The 26,569-nt window shown below is 37.9% G+C and overlaps 1 protein-coding gene and 1 pseudogene across 3 annotated transcripts in view; both read right to left on the bottom strand.

The window, feature by feature from the left end:
- The window catches only part of SPATS2 (spermatogenesis associated serine rich 2), a 205,822-nt gene that overhangs the window by 21,278 nt on the left and 157,975 nt on the right, over positions 1 to 26,569 (bottom strand). For all 3 annotated transcript variants that reach the window (XM_077170806.1, XM_077170805.1, XM_077170804.1), the window contains one exon: positions 3,354 to 3,412. In XM_077170806.1, coding sequence (XP_077026921.1) covers positions 3,354 to 3,412 — 59 coding nt within the window. The remainder of the gene's footprint in view (positions 1 to 3,353; positions 3,413 to 26,569) is intronic.
- On the bottom strand, positions 4,001 to 11,270 carry LOC143690168 (elongation factor 1-alpha 1 pseudogene; annotated as a pseudogene).

The following is a 26,569-nucleotide window of genomic DNA, read 5'->3' as shown; positions in this document are numbered from 1 at the left end:
CTTAGGAACTAACTTAGTATCGTGAGCATACTCTAAGTAATGCTGAAGGATAGAGGAGCCTGGGTCCCTAATACCATCTTGAAGAGGCCCTTTCAGCCCTGGAATGCTTAACTCTGAATATTTATTTCATGACAGAAAAATAAACTCAAAGATTTATTTAGGCTACTCTGTTAGAAGGAGTCAAACTTAATCCCCAATTGAAAGACATAGAATCCCTTAACCTATTGAGAAATTAGTCAAATTTATGCTAGAAAAATAGAACTTTCAAAGAGCTACCTCAGGTATTACAGAAAGTTGAATGCCTTTAGCAAGTTTACTTAGCCTGACTGCTGCACAGTCCCTTGGGTTGCCCATACCTATATCAAGCATACTTACTCAATCAGGGCTATTTCCCAATAAGTTAGAAATATGCCTACATAAGTTTCTCAACTCCAAGGCCCAAACATTTACAAATGATCTATAGGTTTGATTCCCAAAATAAAACCTATCTGCTATTTGTATCAACTTCAGCTTCTCTCAGTTCTAGAATATGAGGATTCTAAGACAAAATTATAGACTTCAAAATGGAGAATATGTGTGAAGTAAAGATTTCTACAAATGTCAAGTAAGTGACAGGATTTAATTATGTAACCTAATTCCCTGATACTGGACAACTTACCTTATTTTCAAATGACCAGTTTCTTCAATGATAAAATGAAAAAAAAATTAAAACCTACCTATCTCTGGGGAACATCATATATGAATGAATGTGAAAAAGATTTGAACTGTAAAGTACTATGAATAGCAAAGTACTTAGGAAACTTATGATGTGTAAAAAGAAAAAAGAAGCACCTTCTTGACAGTACTGGTATGTGAGTAATCATTAGTGTCATAGAAAACCAGGATTTTCAGCATGGAAGAAATGAGACAAAGATATAAAATTGATGAAATTAAGTAAAACTCTAGCTCTGAATTTGCTAAAATAAGATTGTCCATTAGGCTGATAATTGGCTAAAACTGGGTAATGAGAATTCATTGTGTTAACCTCTTTATTTTAAATATATTTGAGAATTTCTATAAAGGATGTATATTTAAAAGGGCCTCTGGAAACATTAGGCCTATATCTTCTTACTAATTTTATTTTATATGAAACTTTACCTTCAAAAAACAAGATATACAAGTATAAGAACAGGTTGACCTGATAAATCCCAGAGAATAGAGAAGTATTTGCAAAGCCCCTTTGGGGGAATGGGTGAAAGGGAAAAATATTCAACTTCCTATTTGGAGAACTTCTGATATGCTAGCAAGCAGCAGGGACAACCAAATCAATAGGTTGAGTCCTCTATCCTGGGAGTTGCCCCTATGAAATTTATTCCTGCAAAAGACAGGCTAAGCCTACTTAAAATTAGGCCTAAGAGTCACCCCCAGAGAACCTCTTTTTTTGCTCTCTCTAAGCCCACACGGCAAGTGAACTCACTGCCCTCCCCCTCTGCATGGGACATGACTCTCAGGGGTGTAAATCTCCCTGGCAATGTAGGACAGAAATCCTGGGATGAGACAGGACTCAGCATCAAGGGATTGAGAAAACCTTCTAAACCCAAAAGGGGGAAGAGAGAACTGAGACAAAACAAAGTGTCAGTAGCTGACAGATTTCAAACAGAGTCAATAAGTTATCTTGGAGGTTATTCTTATGCATTATATAGATATCCCCTTTTAGTTTATAGTGTATTGGAGTGGCTGGAGTGCAGTATTTGAACTGCAGAGCTTTGTTCCGATAGCCTTGTTTCTTGAAGATGATTGTATAATTTTATACTTTTACAATGTGACTGTGTGATTGTGAAAACCTTGTGTCTGATGCTCTTTTTAACTAGGGTATGGACAGATCAGTAAAAATATGGATAAAAATAAACAAATAATAGGGGGAACAAAGGTTAAAATAAATTGGGTAGGTGGAAATACTACTGGTCAATGAGAGGAGGTGAAGCGTATGGTATGAATGGCTTTTTCGTTTTTCTTTCTTTTTCTGGAGTGATGCAAATGCTCAAAAAATTGATCATGGTGATGAATACACAACTATGTGATATTGTGAATCACTGTACACCATGTATGGAATGTTTGTATGTTAAGAATGTTTGTGTGTATGTTGTTTTATTAGCAAAAATGTATTTTTAAAAAAGAATGGGCTGAGACTGTTAAATTAAGAAATTTCAGGATATATCACTTAATACAAATGAAATCTCCCCTCTGAAGAACAGTAGATAGCATTTTGCTGTATATGTTGACATTTCAAGTTAAAGTGGATCAAATCCTGCATTCGGCTTAGTGCTTCAAAGCTACTTCCTCTGATCCATGACCACAGACACAAATATAATTGTGACTCATCATCTCGATCTGACCCAGCATTTTTATTCCTAACAGTTGGAGGGTAATTTAAAAGAAACGATCTTCCTAATTATAAAGTAGGCATTCAAAGCATGAAGGAAAATTGCTGCTGAAAAGCCCCAATTTAATGCATTGTCCAAGTTGCAGTTAGCATCACCTTTTTTTCTTGTAACTGTATGTCTTTAACCAACACTTAACAGAAACGACCAAAACAGACAATCTGGTTCTGTATAAAGTCCTACAAATTAACAAAGTTTGAAGACTCAATTCATGCAGAACCAATCTTAATAAGTTTTCAAGGAACCCTGGGTCATGGTATCCTGATCCCTCAATATACTGACTTTTCCCTTGATCACTGATAACAAACAGTGAATGAAGGCTGTTCTACTAACCAAGGAAACAAGGAAAATTCCGATGGGTGTGATAGAAATGTATGCATGCAATTGTAGGCAACCAGATGGAAGTCACCTATGATTATAGCCAGAGAATTTTTTCCCCCAAATAAAAAAAAGCCAATGGAACTGTTTAATCACTGGAGGAAAAAAAATAAAATTAAATACAGATAACCACAGAGGTTTATTTTTCTAAGACTGATGCTGTGGTTTCCAGAGTATATAGTGGCAGATACTGTGATGCAATCTCTTTTTTTTTTTTTTTTACATGGGCAGGCACCAGGAATCGAACCCGGGTCCTCTGGCATGGCAGGCAAGCATTCTTGCCTGCTGAGCCACCGTGGCCTGCCCGCGATGCAATCTCTTAAACACTGAATTCCACGTTTAAAATAGTAAAATTGGGACATATTTTAAAGATAGCCTCCTGTAAACTATTGCTTGAAAGGATTCATAATTCAGTGCAGTACAGCCTCTCAAGCTTGTTTAAATATATAAACTCCCATCGTGGGATTTATATTGAGCTTCTCTTATGGGGCATGGGAGACAAGTATCTACTATCTGGTAATAGTTTTGGAAGTTTTAATTAAAGATCAATCTTACTTGCTTCAGCTTTCACTTTGTCCATTTCAGCAAGCAATGCCACTTCCCGGTCCATTAAACTAGGGAAAGACAGCAAAGGAAAAAGATGTTTGATCAGAAACTCAAAACATCGTTAATAGTGGAAAAAGACGTACGCGTTTATCCATTAAAAGCGCACTACAAAGTAAACACTGTATATATACATGAAAATTCTGATATGTCACTCTCAACACAGAACACTTGAAGGATTTTCAACAAATTAAACAGACTTAATTCCCTTTTATTTCTACTGCAGTAGACCAGTAATTAGAAGTTCAAGAATTGAGAACCAGTAGATGGCAGTAGCAAGTTACAAAACACTTTTTTCCCCCAACTTTCAGCACCTTTTATTTTTCCTGGAATCTAGATACAATACTCATTTACTCAATTATTGATATACACATAACTACACAAAAATATTGTATATCCAACACATGGACTTTATTACAGAAGTTGGCCTAAGGAAGCTTATAAATATTACAAATTACCCTCTGCTTTTCCATACTAACCAAGGTTGCAACCAACAAACCACTGTATTTTAGTAAATGCTTAACACAGTTTAAGTCACATCATGATCCCTCCCCCTTAGAGGTGAAAAAAAAACCCTTAATTTTCGTCCTAACAAAACTTTACCCTGAACTATCAAATTTCAGCAGATGGAACACCAAAAATAGGTTAAGAGTCTTTTGACTAAGCAATTTAAAGCTGATCTTTCAAAAGAAGACACAGTTTTCTCATTAAACTCTGTTTTAATGGGCCTCAAAATTCTGCGACAGATTTTTGGTCATTGTTTCCATTTAAAAAGTAATGATTTTAAAAATAACTTAAAACTGCATATAAAACAAATGGTCCACAAAACGTTCCTTTCCTTCTGAAGGTTTTTATGGTGCATTGTTATCATTAACCAGTCTTTTACTATTAAACTTAAATGGCCAATTGAGACAAACAGTTCTGAGGCCGTTCTTCCACCACTGATTAAGACTGGGGTGGCAGGTATTTTGGGTAATATTAATTTAGCTTTCTGAGCCTTCTAGGCAGACTTGGTGACCTTGCCAACTCCAGCAGCCTTCTTGTCCATTGCTTTGATAACACCCACAGCAACTGTCTGTCTCATATCATGAACAGCAAAACGACCCAGAGGAGGATAGTCAGAGAAACTCTCACACATGGGCTTGCCGAGAATCAGTTCAATGATGGCAGCATCACCAGACTTCAGAAATTTGGGGCCATTTTCCAACTTCTCACCAGAACGGCGATCAATCCTTTCCTTCAGCTTGGCAAACTTGCAAGCAACGTGAGTTGTGCGATAATCCAGCACAGCTGCAAAGCCAGCACTGATTTGGCCTAGATGGTTCAGGATAATCACCTAAGTAGTGAAGCCAGCTGCTTCCATTGGTGGGTCATTTTTGCTGTCACCAGACTCACTGCCATGAAGAACATCTTTTACAGACACGTTCCTGACATTGAAGCCCACACTGTTCCCAGGAAGAGCTTCACTCAAAGTTTCATGGTGCATTTCAACAGACTTGATATCAGTTGTAATATTTAGTGGAGCAAAGGTGACCACCATGCCTGGTTTGAGAACACCAGTCTGCATTCGGCCCATAGGCACAGTCAGTACCAAAACCACCAATCTTGTAGACATCCCGAAGAGGCAGACACAAGGGCTTGTCAGTTGGATGAGTAGGTGGCAGGATGCAACCCAGAGCTTCAAGCAGCGTGGTTCCACTGGCACTGCCATCGTAATGAGTGACTTTTCATCCCTTGAACCAAGGCATCTTAACACTTGGCTCCAGCATGCTGTCACCATTCCAACCAAAAATTGGCACAAATGCTACTGTGTCAGGGTTGTAGCCAATTTTCTTAATGTAGGTGCTGACTTCCTTAGTGATTTCCTCATATCTCTTCTGTCTATAGGTGGTTCAGTGGAATCCATTTTAACACCAACTATTAGTTGTTTCACACCCAGTGTGTAAGCCAGAAGTGCATGCTCTTGGGTCTGCCCATTCTTAGATATACCAGCTTCAAATTCACCAACACCAGCAGCTACAATCAGGACAGCACAGTCAGCTTGAGATGTGCCTGTAATCATGTTTTTAGTAAAGTCTCTGTGTCCTGGGGCATCAATTATGGTCACATAATACTTGCTGGTCTCAAATTCCCACAAGGAGATATCAATGGTGATACCACGTTCACATTCAGCTTTTATTTCATCCAAGACCCAGGCATACTTGAAGGACCCCTTTCCCATCTCAGCAGCCTCCTTCTCAAATTTTTCAATGGTTCTTTTGTCAATTGCACCACATTTGTAGATCACGTGGTCATTTGTGGTGGACTTGCCTGAATCTGCGTGTCCAATAATGACAATGTTGATATGCGTCTTCTCCTTTCCCATTTTGGCTTAAGATATAGTGATGGTTTTCATGACACCTGTGTTCTGGCGGCAAACCCATTGCAAAAAAGCACAATACACACTTTTTTTTTTTTTTTTAATTGTGCTAAAGAAAAAGTCCTTGAGGAAATTAGCATGTGCCTCACATATTTTTAATTTTATATTTTGGTCTAGAAAATCTGATAGCTTTGCTTCTAATGAATTTTCACCAGGCAATATACTGTTGAATTTATCCATGATTAGGATCAATGTTTTACCACAATTGCACCAAACTGACTCATTAGTTGTTGGAATGTAGAATCAAAACAACCAAACACACACAACTTGACTTGAAAGGATTCGTAATTCAGTGCAGTACAGCCTCTCAAGCTAGTGGTAGTTTCTGACAAACATTCAATTCAGAGAGATGGAATCAAAGGTTTCTAGTAGGCTTTTTAAGTAAAAAGGACATTAAATGGGAAATTGGCATTTTCTCCACTATCAATGCAAATGGTCTGTAGGCACATAAGGATTTTCCATGTCTTATCAGGAACCTATTCCCTCGATGTATAAGGAGATAGTAAGTTACCCTAATTTTCCACCTTTGGATGTAAATAATTTTCCTTACCTTATCACTTTAGCTTGGTGGTAGCAAAATCGAAACCAAAACCAGACCAAAACAAAAGGCTAAAAATTTCAATACCTGCTCAAACATGAAATGTGCCAACTCTCTTCAAATTTGGAGTTCAATCTAAGTTCTCTTTTTGAATGGGAATATAGTAACAGGATTAATTAAAATTCCACTCTTATTTCTAGTTATAAAAACAATCAAGTATGTGTGTATGTGTATATACACTCACAAACACATAATAATAATTCAAATTAGCTCAGTATGTAGTTGTGTTAGTACAAAGTAGTTAGTTTGGAGATTACAGTGTGATATAAAAAAATATATAAGGCAGGATCATTTTCTCAGAGTAAAATCCTTCATAGGGAAGTGTCAGAGAACACAGGTTTCATAATCATCTCTGAGGTTAATAAACACACTTGTAACTAAACTAATTTGTTTGGCATATTAATCCAAAAGCACCAGACTGAAGAGAAGATACAATTGTTTTGAGGTAGCAATACTTTCCTAAGAAAGCCTTTCCCAAATTGGAAGAATAATGGCTCCAAGAACTCTCTAGCAGCATTTTGGAATACCTAAAAGGCAAAATTAATACACATTGTGACAGAAGCTGCTGGGCCTACAGCCTGACATTATCTCTCTTCTGTTGCTGAATCACCTTAAGATGCAGATACTGTGTCTACCAGATGACAAATTCTTTGTCTCTGACAAAGTTTCTACAACATTTATTAAAAGACTTCAGAAGACAGTAAGCTTTTTACAGCCTACAATATTTATGAAAAGTAGACTATCACATGACACTCTTTAGCTAGGGAAAAAAATGTCACATGATCATAATCAGATTTTTGGGCTGATATGATCTAGTACATTGAACGGTACTATTTTTTTCTTATGAGAATGATTAGTATTCATTTAAATTACATGTGTTTCTTGATGACTCATTTGGTGATCACAAATAATTCATATGGCAGTACATGAACAACCACACAACCCCTCCATTAAAAAAATTATACATTTTCATGCCAAAAAACGAGAAGTAAGCACTTCTATTTCTTTTTGTTTGCTATTCATGTTGTCACTTATAAACAATATCTACTGCAAGGACCTCTATTACCAGCCCAGCATTAGATAAATCTATTGGTTAACTAAAGCTTTGGGGATATTTTCTGAGAGAAAATATTTTCTTAGAGGAAAAACATGAACATTTACAACTTAATATTAAATTTGCAAAAGCCTCTAACATACGAAAATGAATAAATGCTAAAATGTAATAATTTTCTTATTAGAAGTATAACATAACTACATTATGGTTGTATAAAAAATTATCATTTTTAGGGCTTTACTGATTACACATTTAGGGATGACATGTCATGATGTTTGCAACTTTCAATTGGTTCGCTCAAAACACACATACACATACAGTGATCACTGTACTGTCCTCTCAAATTTTCTGTATTTTTGAAAGTTTTCATAATAAAAAGTTCAGAAAATAAGTACACCACCAAATAGAGAAGGTGGGAAGCATTCAGAAGTGGAAATTAGGCCAGGCATAAGAATAAACAGCAGAAATATTTTTAAAGTTAAAAATAACATTTACTGTAATACAACTTCCTAATAAGCTTAAAGTTTTTCGTTTATTCCTGAGATAAACAGTGGTCCCACTATAGATCTGTTGCCAAGAGACTCAAAAGTATCTGTGGTTTGAGATAATGGATTTTAGATGCCATAACTGCAAGCAATGAGTACTCTCAGAAAGCAATAAAAGGCTCATTCAGATTATCAGCCTTTCTGTTACCCTGCTAACCCCAATACCTGAGGTTACCAAGCTTGCAACTATACTCTCAAAAGTTTTTCTAAATGGAAATAAGTCATAATAAGCATCTGGTACACTGGATTCCAAAAGTGTATATCTAATGAAATCCAGCTAAATATTATTGGACCTTGTTAAGAAAGACACTAGTGGGCCACAGTGGCTCAGCAGGTAAGAATGCTTGCCTGCAATGCCTGAGGACCCAGGTTCATTTCCCGGTGCCTGTCCATGTAAAAAAAAAAAAAGAAATACACTAGGCATGCCAAGCTTGGCCCTTATATACTGTAAAGAATTTCTATATTCTTTCTTCAATCATGAAAGATGTTTTGGATGACTGGTCATTGTTATTAAGGGAAAAGACTGCAATTGTCTGGATGTTCTCTCCAAGAACTTGTAACAACCTTAACATTTGCTCAACTTTTTCTGTAGCATTTGTGTAATTTAGTTGCTCAGAATAACAGTTCATGCAGTATTACTGCTCATATCTCTATGACATATCATGTGTGCAGTATTTGAAACAAGCTCTTTATATATTTAGCATATAACTTATTGATTTTAGCATTTCAGTAACTCTTTAGTAATTCACTAAAATATTTTTAATGATCATTTATTCATGGTTCTTACATTAGGAAAAAATATTTTATTGGAAACACAACTCTGGTAACCCCAGAGCCAATTATTTCAAGGAATAATATTTTAAATGACTCAATAATGTTTTTAGAAAACATATGCACTTGATTTTATGTGCTGAAAACCTAACACCTATTTATTCTAATTCCACTAGCCAGTCAAAACTGAGGTCCAAGTGAAGTCAACATAAGCACTCTTTTCTTTCCTTTCAGAACACCTTCCTTTTCCCATATAATACAACCAAGAAAGAAAATTGCAAAAAAATTTTAAACATTTTTTATTGTGAAATATAACATATATACAAAAAATAAAGAAAAAGCAATAATTTTAAAAATACACTTCAACAAGAAGTTACAGAACAGATTTCAGAGTCTGTTATGCATTACCATTCTATTTCAGATTTTTCCTTCTAGCTGCTCCAAAATACCAGAGGCTAAAAGAAATATCAATATAGTGATTCAAAAAATCATACTTACTTGTTAAATCCTATTTTCTCTGTTATAAATCCTTTGATCCCTCTTCCAATCTATAGGGATCTTTGGGCAGTGCCCATTCTGATTTTTTCCTGTTGCGCAGGGGTGTCCACACTAAAAGATTAGTTGATATTAATTAGCTGATAATCTTGGAGAGGCTGGTCGCTCTGGGTTTCAGGACTTATCTGGCCTAGAAACCCTCTGGAAATTATAGGTTCCAGGAAAGCAAACTCAGTGCATGAAACTTAGAGAGTCTCAGTTTGAGCCCTAGGTGTTCTTAAGAGTTAACAGGAGTGATGTTAGTTAGGGTTTGGCAAACCGTGGCAGTTAAACGCTATCAACTGAAGCTTGCATAAGAGCAGCCTCCAGAATAGCCTCTTGACTCTTATCTGATCTCTCTTAGACACTGATGCCTTATTTAATTATACTTCTTTCCCCACTTTTGATCAAAGGTTTTGTTGATCCCATGGTGCCGGGGCTAGACTCATCCCTGGGAGTCATGTTCCACCTTGTCAGGGAGACTTTGACCTCTGAATGGCACCTCACAGAAGAAAGGGTACTGATTTTCCTTGCAGAATTGGGCTTAGAGAGAGAGAGACTGTGAAACTTTTTTTTTTTTTATTAATTAACAGAAAAAAAGAAATTAACCCAACATTTAGAAATCATAATATTCTACATATGCAATCAGTAATTCTTAACATCATCACATAGATGCATGATCATCGTTTCTTAGTACATTTGCATCGGTTTAGAAGAACTAGCAACACAACCGAAAAAGATATAGAATGTTAATATAGAGAAAAAAATAAAAGTAATAATAGTAAAAACAAAACAAAACAAAACAAAAACCTATAGCTCGGATGCAGCTTCATTTAGTGTTTTAACATGATTATTTTACAATTAGGTATTATTGAGCTGTCCATTTTTGAGTTTTTGTATCTAGTCCTGTTGCACAGTCTGTATCCCATCAGCTCCAATTACCCATTATCTGACCCTGTTTCTAACTCCTGCTGGTCTCTGTTACCAATGACATATTCCAAGTTTATTCTCGAATGTCGATTCACATCATTGGGACCATACAGTATTTGTCTTTTAGTTTTTGGCTAGACTCACTCAGCATAATGTTCTCTAGGTTCATCCATGTTATTACATGCTTCATAAGTTTATCCTGTCTTAAAGCTGCATAATATTCCATTGTATGTATATACCACAGTTTGTTTAGCCACTCGTCTGTTGATGGACATTTTGGCTGTTTCCATCTCTTTGCAATTGTAAATAACACTGCTATAAACATTGGTGTGCAAATGTCCGTTTGAGTTTTTGCCCTTAATTCCTTTGAGTAGATTCCCAGCAATGGTATTGCTGGGTCGTATGGCAATTCTATATTCAGCTTTTTGAGGAACTGCCAAACTGCCTTCCACAGTGGTTGCACCATTTGACATTCCCACCAACAGTGGATAAGTGTGCCTCTTTCACCGCATCCTCTCCAACACTTGTCATTTTCTGTTTTGTTGATAATGGCCACTCTGGTGGGTGTGAGATGATATCTTATTGTGGTTTTGATTTGCATTTCTCTAATGGCCAGGGACATTGAGCATCTCTTCATGTGCCTTTTGGCCATTTGTATTTCCTCCTCTGAGAGGTGTCTATTCAAGTCTTTTTCCCATTTTGTAATTGGGTTGGCTGTCTTTTTGTTGTTGAGTTGGACAATCCCTTTATAAATTCTGGATACTAGACCTTTATCTGATATGTCATTTCCAAATATTGTTTCCCATTGTGAAGGCTGTCTTTCTACTTTCTTGATGAAGTTCTTTGATGCACAAAAGTGTTTAATTTTGAGGAGTTCCCATTTATTTATTTCCTTCTTCAGTGCTCTTGCTTTAGGTTTAAGGTCCATAAAACTGCCTCCAATTGTAAGATTCATAAGATATCTCCCTACATTTTCCTCTAACTGTTTTATGGTCTTAGACCTAATGTTTAGATCTTTGATCCATTTTGAGTTAACTTTTGTGTAGGGTGTGAGATATGGGTCTTCTTTCATTCTTTTGCATATGGATATCCAGTTCTCTAGGCACCATTTATTGAAGAGACTGTTCTGTCCCAGGTGAGTTGGCTTGACTGTCTTATCAAAGATCAAAAGTCCATAGATGAGAGGGTCTATATCTGAGCACTTTATTCGATTCCATTGGTCGATATATCTATCTTTATGCCAATACCATGCTGTTTTGACCACTGTGGCTTCATAATATGCCTTAAAGTCAGGCAGTGCAAGACCTCCAGCTTCGTTTTTTTTCCTCAAGATGTTTTTAGCAATTCGGGGCACCCTGCCATTCCAGATAAATTTGCTTATTGGTTTTTCTATTTCTGAAAAATAAGTTGTTGGGATTTTGATTGGTATTGCATTGAATCTGTAGATCAGTTTAGGTAGGATTGACATCTTAATTATATTTAGTCTTCCAATCCATGAACACGGTATGCCCTTCCATCTATTTAGGTCTTCTGTGATTTCTTTTAGCAGTTTTTTGTAGTTTTCTTTATATAGGTTTTTGTCTCTTTAGTTAAATTTATTCCTAGGTATTTTATTCTTTTAGTTGCAATTGTAAATGGGATTCGTTTCTTGATTTCCCCCTCCGCTTGTTCATTGCTAGTGTATAGAAATGCTACAGATTTTTGAATGTTGATCTTGTAACCTGCTACTTTGCTGTACTCATTTATTAGCTCTAGTAGTTTTGTGGTGGATTTTTCCGGGTTTTCGACGTATAGTATCATATCATCTGCAAACAGTGATAGTTTTACTTCTTCCTTTCCAATTTTGATGCCTTGTATTTCTTTTTCTTGTCTAATTGCTTTGGCTAGAACTTCCAACACAATGTTGAATAATAGTGGTGATAGTGGACATCCTTGTCTTGTTCCTGATCTTAGGGGGAAAGTTTTCAATTTTTCCCCATTGAGGATGATATTAGCTGTGGGTTTTTCATATATTCCCTCTATCATTTTAAGGAAGTTCCCTTGTATTCCTATCTTTTGAAGTGTTTTCAACAGGAAAGGATGTTAAATCTTGTCAAATGCCTTCTCTGCATCAATTGAGATGATCATGTGATTTCTCTGCTTTGATTTGTTGATATGGTGTATTACATTAATTGATTTTCTTATGTTGAACCATCCTTGCATACCTGGGATGAATCCTACTTGGTCATGATGTATAATTCTTTTAATGTGTTGTTGGATACGATTTGCTAGAATTTTATTGAGGATTTTTGCATCTATATTCATTAGAGAGATTGGTCTGTAGTTTTCTTTTTTTGTAATATCTTTGCCTGGTTTTGGTATGAGGGTGATGTTGGCTTCATAGAATGAATTGGTAGTTTTCCCTCTGCTTCGATTTTTTTGAAGAGTTTGAGAAGAGTTGGTACTAATTCTTTCTGGAATGTTAGATAGAATTCACATGTGAAGCCGTCTGGTCCTGGACTTTTCTTTTTAGGAAGCTTTTGAATGACTGATTCAATTTCTTTACTTGTGATTAGTTTGTTGAGGTCATCTATGTCTTCTTGAGTCAAAGTTGGTTGTTCATGTCTTTCCAGGAACCCGTCCATTTCATCTAAATTGTTGTATTTATTAGCGTAAAGTTGTTCATAGTATCCTGTTATTACCTCCTTTATTTCTGTGAGGTCAGTAGTTATGTCTCCTCTTCCATTTGTGATCTTATTTATTTGCATCCTCTCTCCTCTTCTTTTTGTCAATCTTGCTAAGGGCCCATCAATCCTATTGATTTTCTCATAGAACCAACTTCTGGTCTTACTGATTTTCTCTATTGTTTTCATGTTTTCAATTTCATTTATTTGTGCTCTAATCTTTGTTATTTCTTTCCTTTTGCTTGGTTTGGGATTAGTTTGCTGTTCTTTCTCCAGTTCTTCCAAGTGGACAGTTAATTCCTGCATTTTTGCCTTTTCTTCTTTTCTGATAAAGGCATTTAGGGCAATAAATTTCCCTCTTAGCATTGCCTTTGCTGCGCTCCATAAGTTTTGATATGTTGTGTCTTCATTTTCATTTGCCTCTAAGTATTTACTAATTTCTCTTGCAATTTCTTCTTTGACCCACTTGTTGTTTAAGAGTGTGTTGTTGAGCCTCCATGTATTTATGAATTTTCTGGCACTCCGCCTATTATTGATTTCCAACTTCATTCCTTTATGATCCGAGAAAGTGTTGTGTATGATTTCAATCTTTTTAAATTTGTTAAGACTTGCTTTGTGACCCAGCATATGGTCTATCTTTGAGAATGATCCATGAGCACTTGAGAAAAAGGTGTATCCTGCTGTTGTGGGATGTAATGTCCTATAAATGTCTGTTAAGTCTAGCTCATTTATAGTAATATTCAGATTCTCTATTTCTTTATTGATCCTCTGTCTAGATGTTCTGTCCATTGATGAGAGTGGGGAATTGAAGTCTCCAACTATTATGGTATTTGTGTCTATTTCCCTTTTCAGTGTTTGCAGTGTATTCCTCACGTATTTTGGGGCATTCTGGTTCGGTGCGTAAATGTTTATGATTATTATGTCTTCTTGTTTAATTGTTCCTTTTATTAGTATATAGTGTCCTTCTTTGTCTCTTTTAACTGTTTTACATTTGAAGTCTAATTTGTTGGATATTAGTATAGCCACTCCTGCTCTTTTCTGGTTGTTATTTGCATGAAATATCTTTTCCCAACCTTTCACTTTCAACCTATGTTTATCTTTGGGTCTAAGATGTGTTTCCTGTAGACAGCATATAGAAGGATCCTGTTTTTTAATCCATTCTGCCAATCTATGTCTTTTGATTGGGGAATTCAGTCTATTAACATTTAGTGTTATTACTGTTTGGATAATATTTTCCTCTACCATTTTGCCTTTTGTATTATATATATCATATCTGATTTTCCTTCTTTCTACACTTTACTCCATACCTCTCTCTTCTGTCTTTTTGTATCTGACTCTAGTGCTCCCTTTAGTATTTCTTGCAGAGCTGGTCTCTTGGTCACAAATTCTCTCAGTGACTTTTTGTCTGAGAATGTTTTAATTTCTCCCTCATTTTTGAAGGATAATTTTGCTGGATATAGGAGTCTTGGTTGGCAGTTTTTCTCTTTTAGTAATTTAAATATATCATCCCACTGTCTTCTAGCTTCCATGGTTTCTGCTGAGAAATCTACACATAGTGTTATTGGGTTTCCCTTGTATGTGATGGATTGTTTTTCTCTTGCTGCTTTCGAGATCCTCTCTTTCTCTTTGACCTCTGACATTCTAACTAGTAAGTGCCTTGGAGAACGCCTATTTGGGTCTAATCTCTTTGGGGTGCGCTGCACTTCTTGGATCTGTAATTTTAGGTCTTTCATAAGAGTTGGGAAATTTTCAGTGATAATTTCTTCCATTAGTTTTTCTCCTCCTTTTCCCTTCTCTTTTCCTTCTGGGACACCCACAACACGTATATTTGTGCATTTCATATTGTCCTTGAGTTCCCTGATACCCTGCTCAAATTTTTCCATTCTTTTCCCGATAGTTTCTGGTTCTTTTGGAATTCAGATGTTCCATCCTCCAAATCGCTCATTCTATCTTCTGTCTCTTTAAATCTATCATTGTAGGTATCCATTGTTTTTTCCATCTTTTCTACTTTATCCTTCACTTCCATAAGTTCTGTGATTTGTTTTTTCAGTTTTTCTATTTCTTCTTTTTGTTCAGCCCATGTCTTCTTCATGTCCTCCCTCAATTTATCGATTTCATTTTTGAAGAGGTTTTCCATTTCTGTTCGTATATTCAGCATTAGTTGTCTCAGCTCTTGTATCTCATTTGAACTATTGGTTTGTTCCTTTGACTGGGCCATATTCTCAATCTTCTGAGCGTGGACCGTTATCTTCTGCTGCTGGCGTCTGGGCATTTAGTCAGATTTCCCTGGGTGTCGGACCCAACAAGGTTGTAAGATTTTTCTGTGAAATCTCTGGGTTCTGTTTTTCTTATCCTGCCCAGTAGGTGGCGCTCGTGGCACACGTTTGTCTCACGTGTTTGGAAGGGCTCCCCCCGGTCATCGATCTCCGCGGCCTGGGGATTTCCAATCCAATTCTCTCAGTTGGTTCGGGGGGCCGCGCGTGGTGGGGGCGTCAGCCATCATGGCTTGAGGGGACCCTGTGGCTCCTTTATTAATTCCTCTATTGGTGTTTGGTTGGACCCAGTCCCTGCCACTGTCAGAAATTCCCTCCTCTCCCTGGAGAGGTGTTAGTCGCTGGCCGCAGCGCGCCCGGGGAATTCGCCACCGGACCAGGAAGTCGCCCGTGGGGGAGGGGGGGCATCGATCGCTGGCCACCGCGGCCTGGGTAGCCCTCTGATCCGAGACTCGTAGCCGGTCCAGGAAGCCGTCCGCAAAAGAGGGGCGCCGACCACCACGGCTTGGGAAACTTGCCTCTCCGAGACTCTGAGCCGGCCCGGGAAGGAGGGAGGGAGGAGCTCCGGCCGCCACAGCTGCCGCTGCTCGGGAAATCGCGCACCGCTCGGGGATCTCACCGCAGCCGAGTCTCGCAGTCAGACTAGCCAGTCCAGACTGGGGTACGCTTTGTGTCCATTCCCTGCCATGGCCCCGGGAGCTGTTCTGCACTGTTTCTGTTCACCTAGTAGTTGCTCTGGAGGAGGAACTAAGACACACGTACCTTACTAAGCCGCCATCTTGGCCCCGCCTCTGTGAAACATTTTTATTGGCATAGAATTAATGATGCTTTATGTATTCTGTACATCTATATGCTCCCAGCAGTTGCCTTGCTAGAGTAGGGAACACCCATCTAGGCTCAAAACAAAAACAAAATACACCCACTCATTAGCCAGATCCACATGTTGCAGTAAACCACTGGACAAATTGAAATGAAAGAGTCAGACTGTTAAATCAAGTTTGGATTCTATGAAAATTTTGACAGGTCCCTCTTTGTAAGAAGTCCTTTCTTTGCAAAGCATGTTGACATACGACTTCATGTGTTATGAGTCTGCATTAGCATTTAAGAAGTTAGAAAATAAACAGTAGACATGGCTCTATAGGACAAAGTAATGCATGAGAATAACCTCCAGGATAACCTCTTGACTCTGTTTGGAATCTCTCAGTCATTGACACTTCATTTTGTCTCATTTCGCTCTTCCCCCTTTTGGTCGAGAAGGTTTTCTCAATCCCTTAATGTTGAGTCTCAGCTCATTCTAGGCTTTCTGTCCCATGTTGCCAGGAAGGTCCAGACCCCTGGGAGTCATGTCCCATTTAGAGAGGGGAAAGGCAGTGAGTTTGTTTGCTGTGTTGGCTGGAGAGAGAGGCCACATCTGAGCAACAAAAGATGTTCTTCTAGGGATAACTCTTAGGCCTAATTTTAAGTAGGCTTGACCTATCCTTTATGGGGTTAAGTTTCATATGAACAAACCCCAAGATTGGGGGGGGCTCAGCCTATTGCTTTGGTTGTCCCCACTACTTGTGAGAATCTCAAGAATTTAACTTTGAGAAGTTGAATTTTCCCCCGTCTCACCATTCCCCGAAGGGGACTTTGCAAATACTTTTTTATTCACTGTTCAAATCACTCTGCTCTCCCTCATTTTTGAAAGACAATTTTGATGGATATAGAATTCTTCGTTGGCAGGTTTTCTCGTTTAGTAATTTAAATGTATCATCCCACTGTCTTCTCAACTCCACAGTTTCTGCTGAGAAATCTACACATAGTCTTACTGGGCTTCCCTTGTATGTGATGGATTGCTTTTCGCTGCTTTCAAGATTCTCTTTTTCTTTGACATCTGACATTCTGATTAGTAAGTGTCTTTGAGTACGTCTATCTGCATCAATTCTGTTTGGGGTACACTGCACTTCTTGGATCTGTAATTTAAAATCTTTCATAAAAGTTGGGAAATTTTCAGTGATAATTTCCTCCATTAGTTTTTCTCCTCCTTTTCCCTTCTCTTCTCCCACAACATGTATATTTGTGCACTTCATGTTGTCATTCAATTCCCTGAGTCCCTGCTCATATTTTTCCATTCTTTTCCCTATATTTTCTTTTGTTTGTTGGATTTCAGATGTCCTGTCCTCCATTTCACTAATCCTGTCTTCTGCCTCTTGAAAACTGACATTGTAGGTTTCCATTGTTTTTTCATTTCTTGTACTGTGCCTTTCATTCCCATAAATTCTGTGATTCATTTTTTTTGGAAAATTTCTTTTTGCTCATTCCTTGCCTTCTTTATATCCTCCCCCAATTCACTGATTTGATTTTTTATGTGGTTCTCCACATCTGTTCAAACATTATGAATTAATTGTTTCAACTCCTGTATCTCATTTGAATTGTTGGTTTGTTCCTTTGAGTGGGCCATATCTTCAATTTTCCTAGTATGATTTGTTATTTTTTGCTGGCATCTAGGCACTTAATTTCCTTAATTAGTTTATTCTGGAGACTGTTTTCAGTTTTTTTTTTAACCTAGGCTTTTCTTGCTGGATGACTTTGTTGTCTATCTCTTCTTTGACATTCAGTTCAGCTTATTCTAGACTTCTAGCTTAGGGTTTGTTTGACAGATCAGAATTTTTCAGTTCTTGTTTTCTTGTTTCTTGCCCTGCCTGGATGGTGCCTTTTTTCCCCCTTAGGAGGGTCTACTTAGATATTATAGACCCCAGCCAGATTTTCTGAGGTCAAACTGGCCTCCTGTCAGGAGGAAAGAGTCACCTGCATCAGTTTTCCCTGAGGGTGAGACCCAGCAGATTGATAGGCTTTCCTATGAAGCTTATGGGCTCTCCGTTTTTCCTATCCTGCCCAGTATGTGGTGCTTGTCTGCCTGTAGGTCCCACTAGCATAAGGTTATGTGGCACGTTTAACTTCAGCAGACTCTCCCTGCTGGGGGCATGGTGGAGACAGAGAGGTTGTAGTCAGGTTTTAATAGCTTCACTTTTCCAGATCCTGGTGTCTGAACTCCTTGAGGAAGAGATTCCACGTGAGCTGGGCCCCACCCTACTCCTGGGGTAGGCACAGGCTCCAGACAAACACTCAAAGAAGCTTAATTCTGCCTATGCCTGGGGCACTGGAGCCCAAAAAGCCTTGCAGCTGTATCCAAAGAGGAATCAAGCTGTAGAAACACAGCCTCCAAAACGAAAGAGAAAAATCCTTTTCAGAGCAGGACCCCCGTTCCTTGGGTTTGCCAATCAAGGGCTTAAGTTGGTACATTGCTCTGTGTCTCCTGGTCCTATGTGCCCCCTCCTTTCCTTCAGGGCCCAGACCTTTTCAAATCCACAAAATCTGTTTTTTTCCCCCCTTTCTTTCTCTGTCAGCCCTGTCCCCTCTGTGCCAGGGCAAAAACCGGTGACCTCCGCTTTTACTCGAGGTTCAGCTGGGCTGGAGACCTATTTTTAGTAGTCAGAATTTGTTATTTAATTCCACAATTGGAGCTTTGTTGAACTCAGCCCCTGCTGCTGGTACGGCTTCTTTCATTTTCCCTCTGGGAAGCAGCCTGTGAGGAAGGGGCACCGGCCGCCGCAGCTTGGGGAACTTACGGTTCTGGGTGGGCTCTCAGCTAGTCCAGACTGGGGTACGCTATGTGTCCGGTCACTGACGTGGCCCCAGCAGTTGTTCTATACTGTTCCTGTCTATTTATTAGCTGCTCTGGAGGATGAACTAAATCCCACACCTTGCTAAGCTGCCATCTTGGCCAAGCTCCCAACAAAGAGATTCATGGCCACCAATATCCCACATTAGGAAATGTATATATATATATATATTTTTTAAATATTTTTATTGCCAAATCTACACACACATACAGTGATATATATAATCCATGGTTCACAATATCATCATAATTGTATATTCATCACCATGATCATTTTTAGAACATTTGTATCATCCCAGAAAAAGAAATAAAAAGAAAAAACTCATACATCCCATACCCCTTATTCTTCCCTCACTGACCACTAGTATTTCAATCTACCCAAATTATTTTACCTCTTATTCCCCGTATTATAAATTTATTTTTTATACATATTTTTAACTCATGCCCTGGAAAAAAGGAGATCAGACAGAAGGTGGAAATGTATATTACTAATGACTACCTCTTCTACAATACTTCCTATTATTTAAAGGGATGTATGTACATCTCATTCATAGAAAACTGGTAAAGGATAATAGTTTTCCCTGTATTATCCAGCCCAACAATGATAACTTTGTGCTCCCGTGATTGAAAAGTCTCCATATACTGGTGAAGAGAATTCCCATTCTCAGGCAGTGGCCCCACTCAAGCCACACAGGTCACCTGGCCTCCTCAAGCTCAGGCTGAGGGAGAGAAGAGAGCTAAGCCAGAGCCTCCATCTCTGCTGGAGGGAGGTGGAAACCCAGGCTGCCCTGCTGCCATGGAGGCCCCACTGCTAAGACAGTGGCACTTGCCCACCTTCATCCTTTTACATATGGATATCTGACAGTTTTCCCAGCACCTTATGTTCTTTCCCAACTGAGGGGACATAGCACTTTACAAAAAAATCACCTGGTCAAAGATGTGAGGGTCTGCTTCTGAACTCTCAATTCCATTCCATTGGTCTATGTATTGTTCTTGCACCAAAATCATTCTGTTTGATCACTGAAGACTTATAATAAATGTTAAAATTATGAGGCAGACCTAGACATATAATGGTCAAACATTCAAGTGCCAAAGACAATGAGAGTTCTGAAAGCTGTAAAACAAAAGCAAAGTGTTATGCCTAAGGGAATCCCAATAAGATTAAATGCTGATTTCTCATCAGAAACCATGGAGGAAAGAAGAGAGTGGTACAAAATATTGAAAGTACTGAAACAACACAATTGCCAACAAGAATTGCCTCATCAAGCCCACCTCTTTGGGTTTCACTGAGCTTCCTGAATGTGCACAATCATGTCTTTCATTAAACTTGGGGAGTTTTCTGGCATTATTTCTTTGAATATCCTTTCTACCTCTTTCCCTCTTCCTTCTCCTGGGATTTCCATAATATATATATATTGGTGTGCCTCATGGTGTCCCACAAGTCTCTTAGGCTGTGTGCTTAAAAAAAAAAAGTTTTTTATTGTTTCTCCTCCTCAGCCTGAAGCATTTCAATTATCCAGTCTTTGAGTTCATTAAAAGTTTCTTCTGCCACTTCCAATCTCCTCTTGAAACTCTCTAGGGGACTTTTCATTTCAGTAATTGTAGTCTTCGACTCCAGTATTTCTGTTTGGTTTCTCTTCTATCCCTTGATGGAGATTCTCATATTATCCACCTATTATTTTCCTGATATCCTCTAGGTGTTTGCATATTTTTCTCTAATTCCTTGAGGATACTGAAAATCATTTTTATAAAAAAGTCTGTGTTCAGTATAGTATGTCCAAAGTCTGGTCTTCTAGCTTTTGAATTTTTTTTATCTTGTTCTTTTGGCTCGGGTCATTGTTTCTTGTGTGTTTGTCCTCTAATCTTCTGTTGCACACTGAACATTTTAATATTTTAGAGTTTTAACTTTGGAGTTTAAACCCTGACCTGTCTATTCCTTAAGTTTATATCCAGACAGTGATATGACAGAGATTTCCTTGAGTGCCAGGCACTAACAAAAGCAACTGAACAATACAAAAACACTTTTCAGTTTTTACTAATTCGCTGTGTGTTGGTCAGTGGCTCTCTTTTAGAGTTTAGTCCTTCTACCAAGAAAATCAGCCCAAGGTAAATGCAAAGTGCAGGGTTCTCACCGTCTTTTCAGAGCCTGATCCTAAGCCTTGTCCTGGGCTTGTGTTTCCTAGTTGCCTGAAGAAGTCTTCTTGTTTCTAGGAATTTAAATTCCCCCTCTACTGCCTATGAAACAGATCATCTTCCTTCCAGGGTGCTCTATTGTATAATGTAGAGCAGGTTAGCATTTGCCCCAGGCCTCTGTGACATAATGTTTCTTACACTGTTTTCGCTGTTTTCTTTTTTAAAAACATTTTAAAATTATGAAATATATATACATATACGATATATATACAAAAAAGCAGCAAACTTCAAAATCCATTGTAAGAATGGACAAGTAGTTATAGAACAGATTTCTGAGTTTTGTATGGTTTACTGGTTACACAATTTTAGGCTTTTCCTTCTAGCTGCACCAAGACACTGTAGACTAAAAGAATATTAATATGATTCAGTAATCATATTCATTTGTTGAATCCTATCTTCTCTGTTAAAACTCCTCCTTCTCCTTTGATCCTCCTCCCAATTTTTAAGGGTATTTGGCCTATGTTTTTTCTAACTTTTTTTATATGGGAAGGGGGTGTCGAAAATGGAACCAGTTGATGTTCTTAGAGAGGCTGGCCTTTCTCAGTGTCAGGAATTATCTGGCCTAGTAACCCAGAGGTTGTAGGTTTCTGGAAAGTAATCTTAGTACACGAAACTTTTGGAGACTCTCAGAAAGAGCCCTAAGTGTTCTTTATGGTTAACAGAAATGATTTTGGTTGGGGGTTGGTTGGCAAATCGTGGTAATTAGTAGTATCCAGCTAAAGTTTGAGTTAAGAATAGCCTCCAAAATAGCCTCTTGACTATATTTGAACTCTCTTAGTCACTGATACCTTATTTTGTTACATTTCTTTTCCCACTTTTGGTCAGGAAGGTGTTGTTGATCCCATAGTGCCTGGGCCAGGCTCTTACCTGGGAGTCATGTCCCATGTTGTCAGGAAGACTTTCACGCCTGAATGTCATGTCCCATGTATGTGTGTGTGGGGGCGGGGGGAGATAATTATTTTCCTTGCAGAGTTGGGCTTAGAGAGAGGCCACATTTGAGCAACAAAAGAGGTTTTTCAGAAGTAACTTTTAGGCATAAACTATAGGTAGGCTCAGGTTCTCCACTACAAAATGAAGCTTCACAAAAGCAACCCTCAATATCAACGGCTTGGCCTATTGACTTGGGAGTCCCTAATATTTGAGATAGTATTAGGGGTTTCCCTGGTGGTAAAGCTTAACAGTTCTATACTTTTTCTCCCATTCCTAAAGGCACTTTGCTGACACTTTTTTTTTCTTTTTTCTTTTTTCTTAACATGAGCAGGCACTGGGAATTGAACCCGGGTCTCCGGCACAGCAGGTGAGAACTCTGCCTGCTGAGCCACCATGGTCCACCCACCCAACACTTTTTAACTAATTGCCCAACAAACTCTGGGATATATATGGATATTACCTTAAGCTATACAGAACTAGAAACCCTCATTCCTATTCAGGGCTCCATGTGTATGGGTTGTTTAAATGAACTATTCAGACAGGTTGAGTTAGATTATGGTTTTGGGCAAAATAAACCTCTCTTCCTTTGGGCTCATCAGTAAGTGAAATTCTAAGGTATAGACAATGTCACTCTTACCCCTATATTCTGATTCACCTTAGTCCAACCATATTGGCTTCATTCTTTTTTTTTTTTTAACTTTATTAATTAAAAAAAATTAACAAACAAAACATTAAGATATCATTCCATTCTACATATACAATCAGTAATTCTTAATATCATCACATAGTTGCATATTCATCATTTCTTAGAACATTTGCATTGATTTAGAAAAAGAAATAAAAAGACAACAGAAAAAGAAATAAAACGGTAATAGAGAAAAAAAAAGATTATACATACCATACCCCTTACCCCTCGCTTTCATTTACCACTAGCATTTCAAACTAAATTTATTTTAGCATTTGTTCCCCCCTATTATTTATTTTTATTCCATATGTTCTACTCTTCTGTTGATATAGTAGCTAAAAGGAGCATCAGACACAAGGTTTTCACATTCACAGAGTCTCATTGTGAAAGCTATATCATTGTTCAATCATCATCAAGAAACATGGCTACTGGAACACAGCTCTACATTTTCAGGCAGTTCCCTCCAGCCTCTTCACTACATCTTGAACAACAAGGTGATATCCACTTAATGTGTAAGAATAACCTCCAGGATAACCTCTCGACTCTGTTTGGAATCTCTCAGCCATTGACACTTAGTCTCATTTCACTCTTCCCCCTTTGGTCAAGAAGGTTCTCTCAATCCCTTGATGTTTGGCTTCATTCTTATCTCTCATTGAAGACTGATCATTTTTTTGGTTTCTTTAACAATTGTTGTATGCAGCAATGCTGACTTTCAGAGCTGCAGAACTCAAACTCTGAGTCTTAGGTGTTACACAGGCAGCCAAAGTTTCAGGGAGACACTAGGTTATACATATATATAGCACAGCATCTCAAAATCTAGAAATAACATTAACAGCTCTGGACTAAATGTGACTGCTGTAAGAACTTACAATCTAGGCCCCAATTTCCTTATAGGTATTTTCTAAAAGAGACCATGCAATTTTTTTTTGTTTCTGGCTTATTTTGCACCACGTAATGTCTCCAAGGTTCATTCATCTCATTGCATACCTCATGACTTTGTTCCTTTCTGTAGCTGCCCAATATTCCATCATTTGTATACACCTCAGTTTACCATTCTACTTCTCAGTCAATGTATCCTGAAGCCACCTCGATTCACTGGGCATCTTGCATAATGGTAAATGTCTCATATTATCCTTATATAGTTGTACAATCATCAACACTCTCATTTTTAGATAATTTTTATTGCTCCAAAGAGAAAAATAACCGATAAACACATCCTCACCAAACAGAAAGCCCTAACTTCCCCTTAACTCTTGCTTCCGCCCCCCCCCCCCCCCCCAGTTATTTATTCCTGGTATTGCTGTGGTATGTTGATGTCTTCCTGTGAAATATAGACCATAGTACACAATAGAAATTTCCCCTATAGTGTGCTATCATTGACTCTGTACAAGATTCATACTTTTGAAGTAGTTCATACAAAAATTTATTTATATTTGCAGTGTTATTTATATTTGTAGTGTTAATACATGGCTCTATACAACCTCTTTCAATAATGTTCACTTTCAATATGGTAATATTACTTATAAACCCACTAATGAACTGCCTTCACTTCTGTCCATTTCCTTACATTTAAGTTCAACCTCATAAGGGCTTTAGCCATTTGCAAGATGCTTCTGCCATCATTTCCTAGTTCAGTCTTTCAGGATGTTGCCTGATTGATTGGCACCGCATATCTAGTATGTGGATAGTGGTTGCTGTGCTTCTGCAGGAAGAAGGCCGGGAAGCCACAATGGGAGTACAGGCTGGATCATACCGTGACAGGGAGAGGTAGAAAAAGAGTCATCAAGGGCACCAAGAACTTTTCCTACCACTTTTTTTTTGGCATGTGCAGAGGCTCCAGGAATTGAACCCAGGGTCTCCTGCATCACAAGTGAGAATTCTATCACTGAGCTACCCTTGCATTGCCCTTTTCCTACCACTTTTAAAGCTGTGTTTTCTTGATTAGGCATTTGCCCAATTACTGCAACCCTTAACTGTTTTCTAAGTTCTGAGGGAGATGGGTTTGCTAGTTTATGCTAGCTGTTCAAAGATTCTGTTGGGGAATGGAACAGCACCTTGGAACATCTTATGCTGTCATCCTGGTTAATTCTTTTCCTATGACTTTTTTTTTTTAATTCTCTGTCTGGAATAATTATGATACCAATGTCTAATGCTCCATAATCAAGGGAGACATAATATGACTAGGAATCTAAAGATCAAGAATGAAGGAAAATAATATTCTGGAGCAGCTAGAAGGAAAAATCTGAAATGACAGCATGGTAACCCATCACAAACTCTAGGCTCTCGCCTGCAATGACTTGTTGAAGAGTGCTTAGAAACTACTGCTTTTTCTTTTTTGCTTTGTATATGTTATATTATACAATTTAAAAAGTTTAAAAAATTAATAAAAAAATAAAATGCTGGGTTTTTTGTTATATTAATTGATAACATTATTACATAATTACATTAACAATTGTTAATATACTATTACATTAACCCATTCCTTTATTTTGAGGCTTTGCAGATATTTTATTTTTGAAGGTGCTTTGGCTCATAAAATGATTCCTAAGTTTTCAGCTTCTCTATATGGCCTTTAATATAAGGATTTACGAAAATTTGAAAAACTATTGGCAACTTGATTTAAGTGAAACTCAAAAAATAACTTCTCTAAGGATGATGAGGAAGCAGCTAGCAAAAACGTCAAAATCTTAACCACAGTCTTACATGACTTTATGTGTTGTATAATCCAAAATTTCCTGATAGTCTTTTCCTCTTACCCGTTTACTCCTTTTGATAAGTTATCTTTTGACTTTCAATAAAACAGAAACTTTTTAAAAACGGAAGCTAAATTATGCATTCTGTCAGCATTTTTCACCAACTCAGTATATGACAACTTCTAAAGTAGTTCATATCCTCCAGCATCACATTCTGCTCCATATCATGTTCCTTAATGGCCATAACCTTAAGTCGACTATCAGTTACACAATTTAAGCCAGACAAATTTCATTAATTAAAAAAAAAAAAAAAAAGGTAACTTGTGAATAGAGATGATTATTACTGAATTGCCATCAAGAACAGATTTTAAGCTTTATATATTGGAAAGGTTCTGATTTTACCTTCCCACAGCTATGTGCCAGCTTTCATCTGGCATCAAAGTGAAAGCAGTTATCTGTATAATTCTCCTAGTGCACTGTCAGGGGTAATGTAATCTTACTGTTACAAATCTGTTAGAACCCTCTGCTTTTTGCTTATACTATAACCAACATAAAAATAGCTTCTAAGTGACATTAACTCCAAGCTCTGGTTTGGTGCCAAACAGAATTAGCCCACCTGTCAATTACGTCTAGAAGTAGGAACTACAAGAGATAGTGAAATAAGGAAGTTTAAAAACCCAATCAGCCATAGAGAAGGGCTCAGGTAATCTCTTTCCTAAAGTTAAATTGACCTTGTTGTATGCTGCTAATCAATCCTAAATACACAGTTCCTAGGCAGGAAGCCATTTCATTTGTCATTTATTAAAGGAGGCTCCCCTTGGCTGGGTTCCAAGTCAGCAGGAACTCACAAATCTCTCTCACGGAACTATGTTTCCTGGTTCTGCCCAGTTCTAAGTGAAATCAGACCCCGTGGCTAAGTAATCAGTAAGCTGAGCAATCATGGAGACCAGAGGCTTATCAAAGCAAAGTTGTTCTGACCTACACTTAGATCTTTATCTTTATCCCAATGAGCCAACAGTATTTGATACGATAATAATCTGGGCCAAAAGGCATGCCATGGTGCTTTCTCCCAGAGGTTCAAACAGTACAGAAATCAGTTACCTAAAAAAATTTCCTAAGTTAGGTCAGTTTTGGAGAATTGATTGGATTTAGATAAGTACAGAGGCATAGGAGAGTATATCATGCTGGGACATGGCATTACAAATATATGGAAGAGAAA

This window comes from Tamandua tetradactyla, chromosome 7, assembly GCF_023851605.1.
Source record: "Tamandua tetradactyla isolate mTamTet1 chromosome 7, mTamTet1.pri, whole genome shotgun sequence".
NCBI lineage: Eukaryota > Metazoa > Chordata > Mammalia > Pilosa > Myrmecophagidae > Tamandua > Tamandua tetradactyla.
The sequence above is the reverse complement of the archived record's forward strand: the minus strand, read 5'-3'. Positions and strand labels throughout refer to the sequence as shown.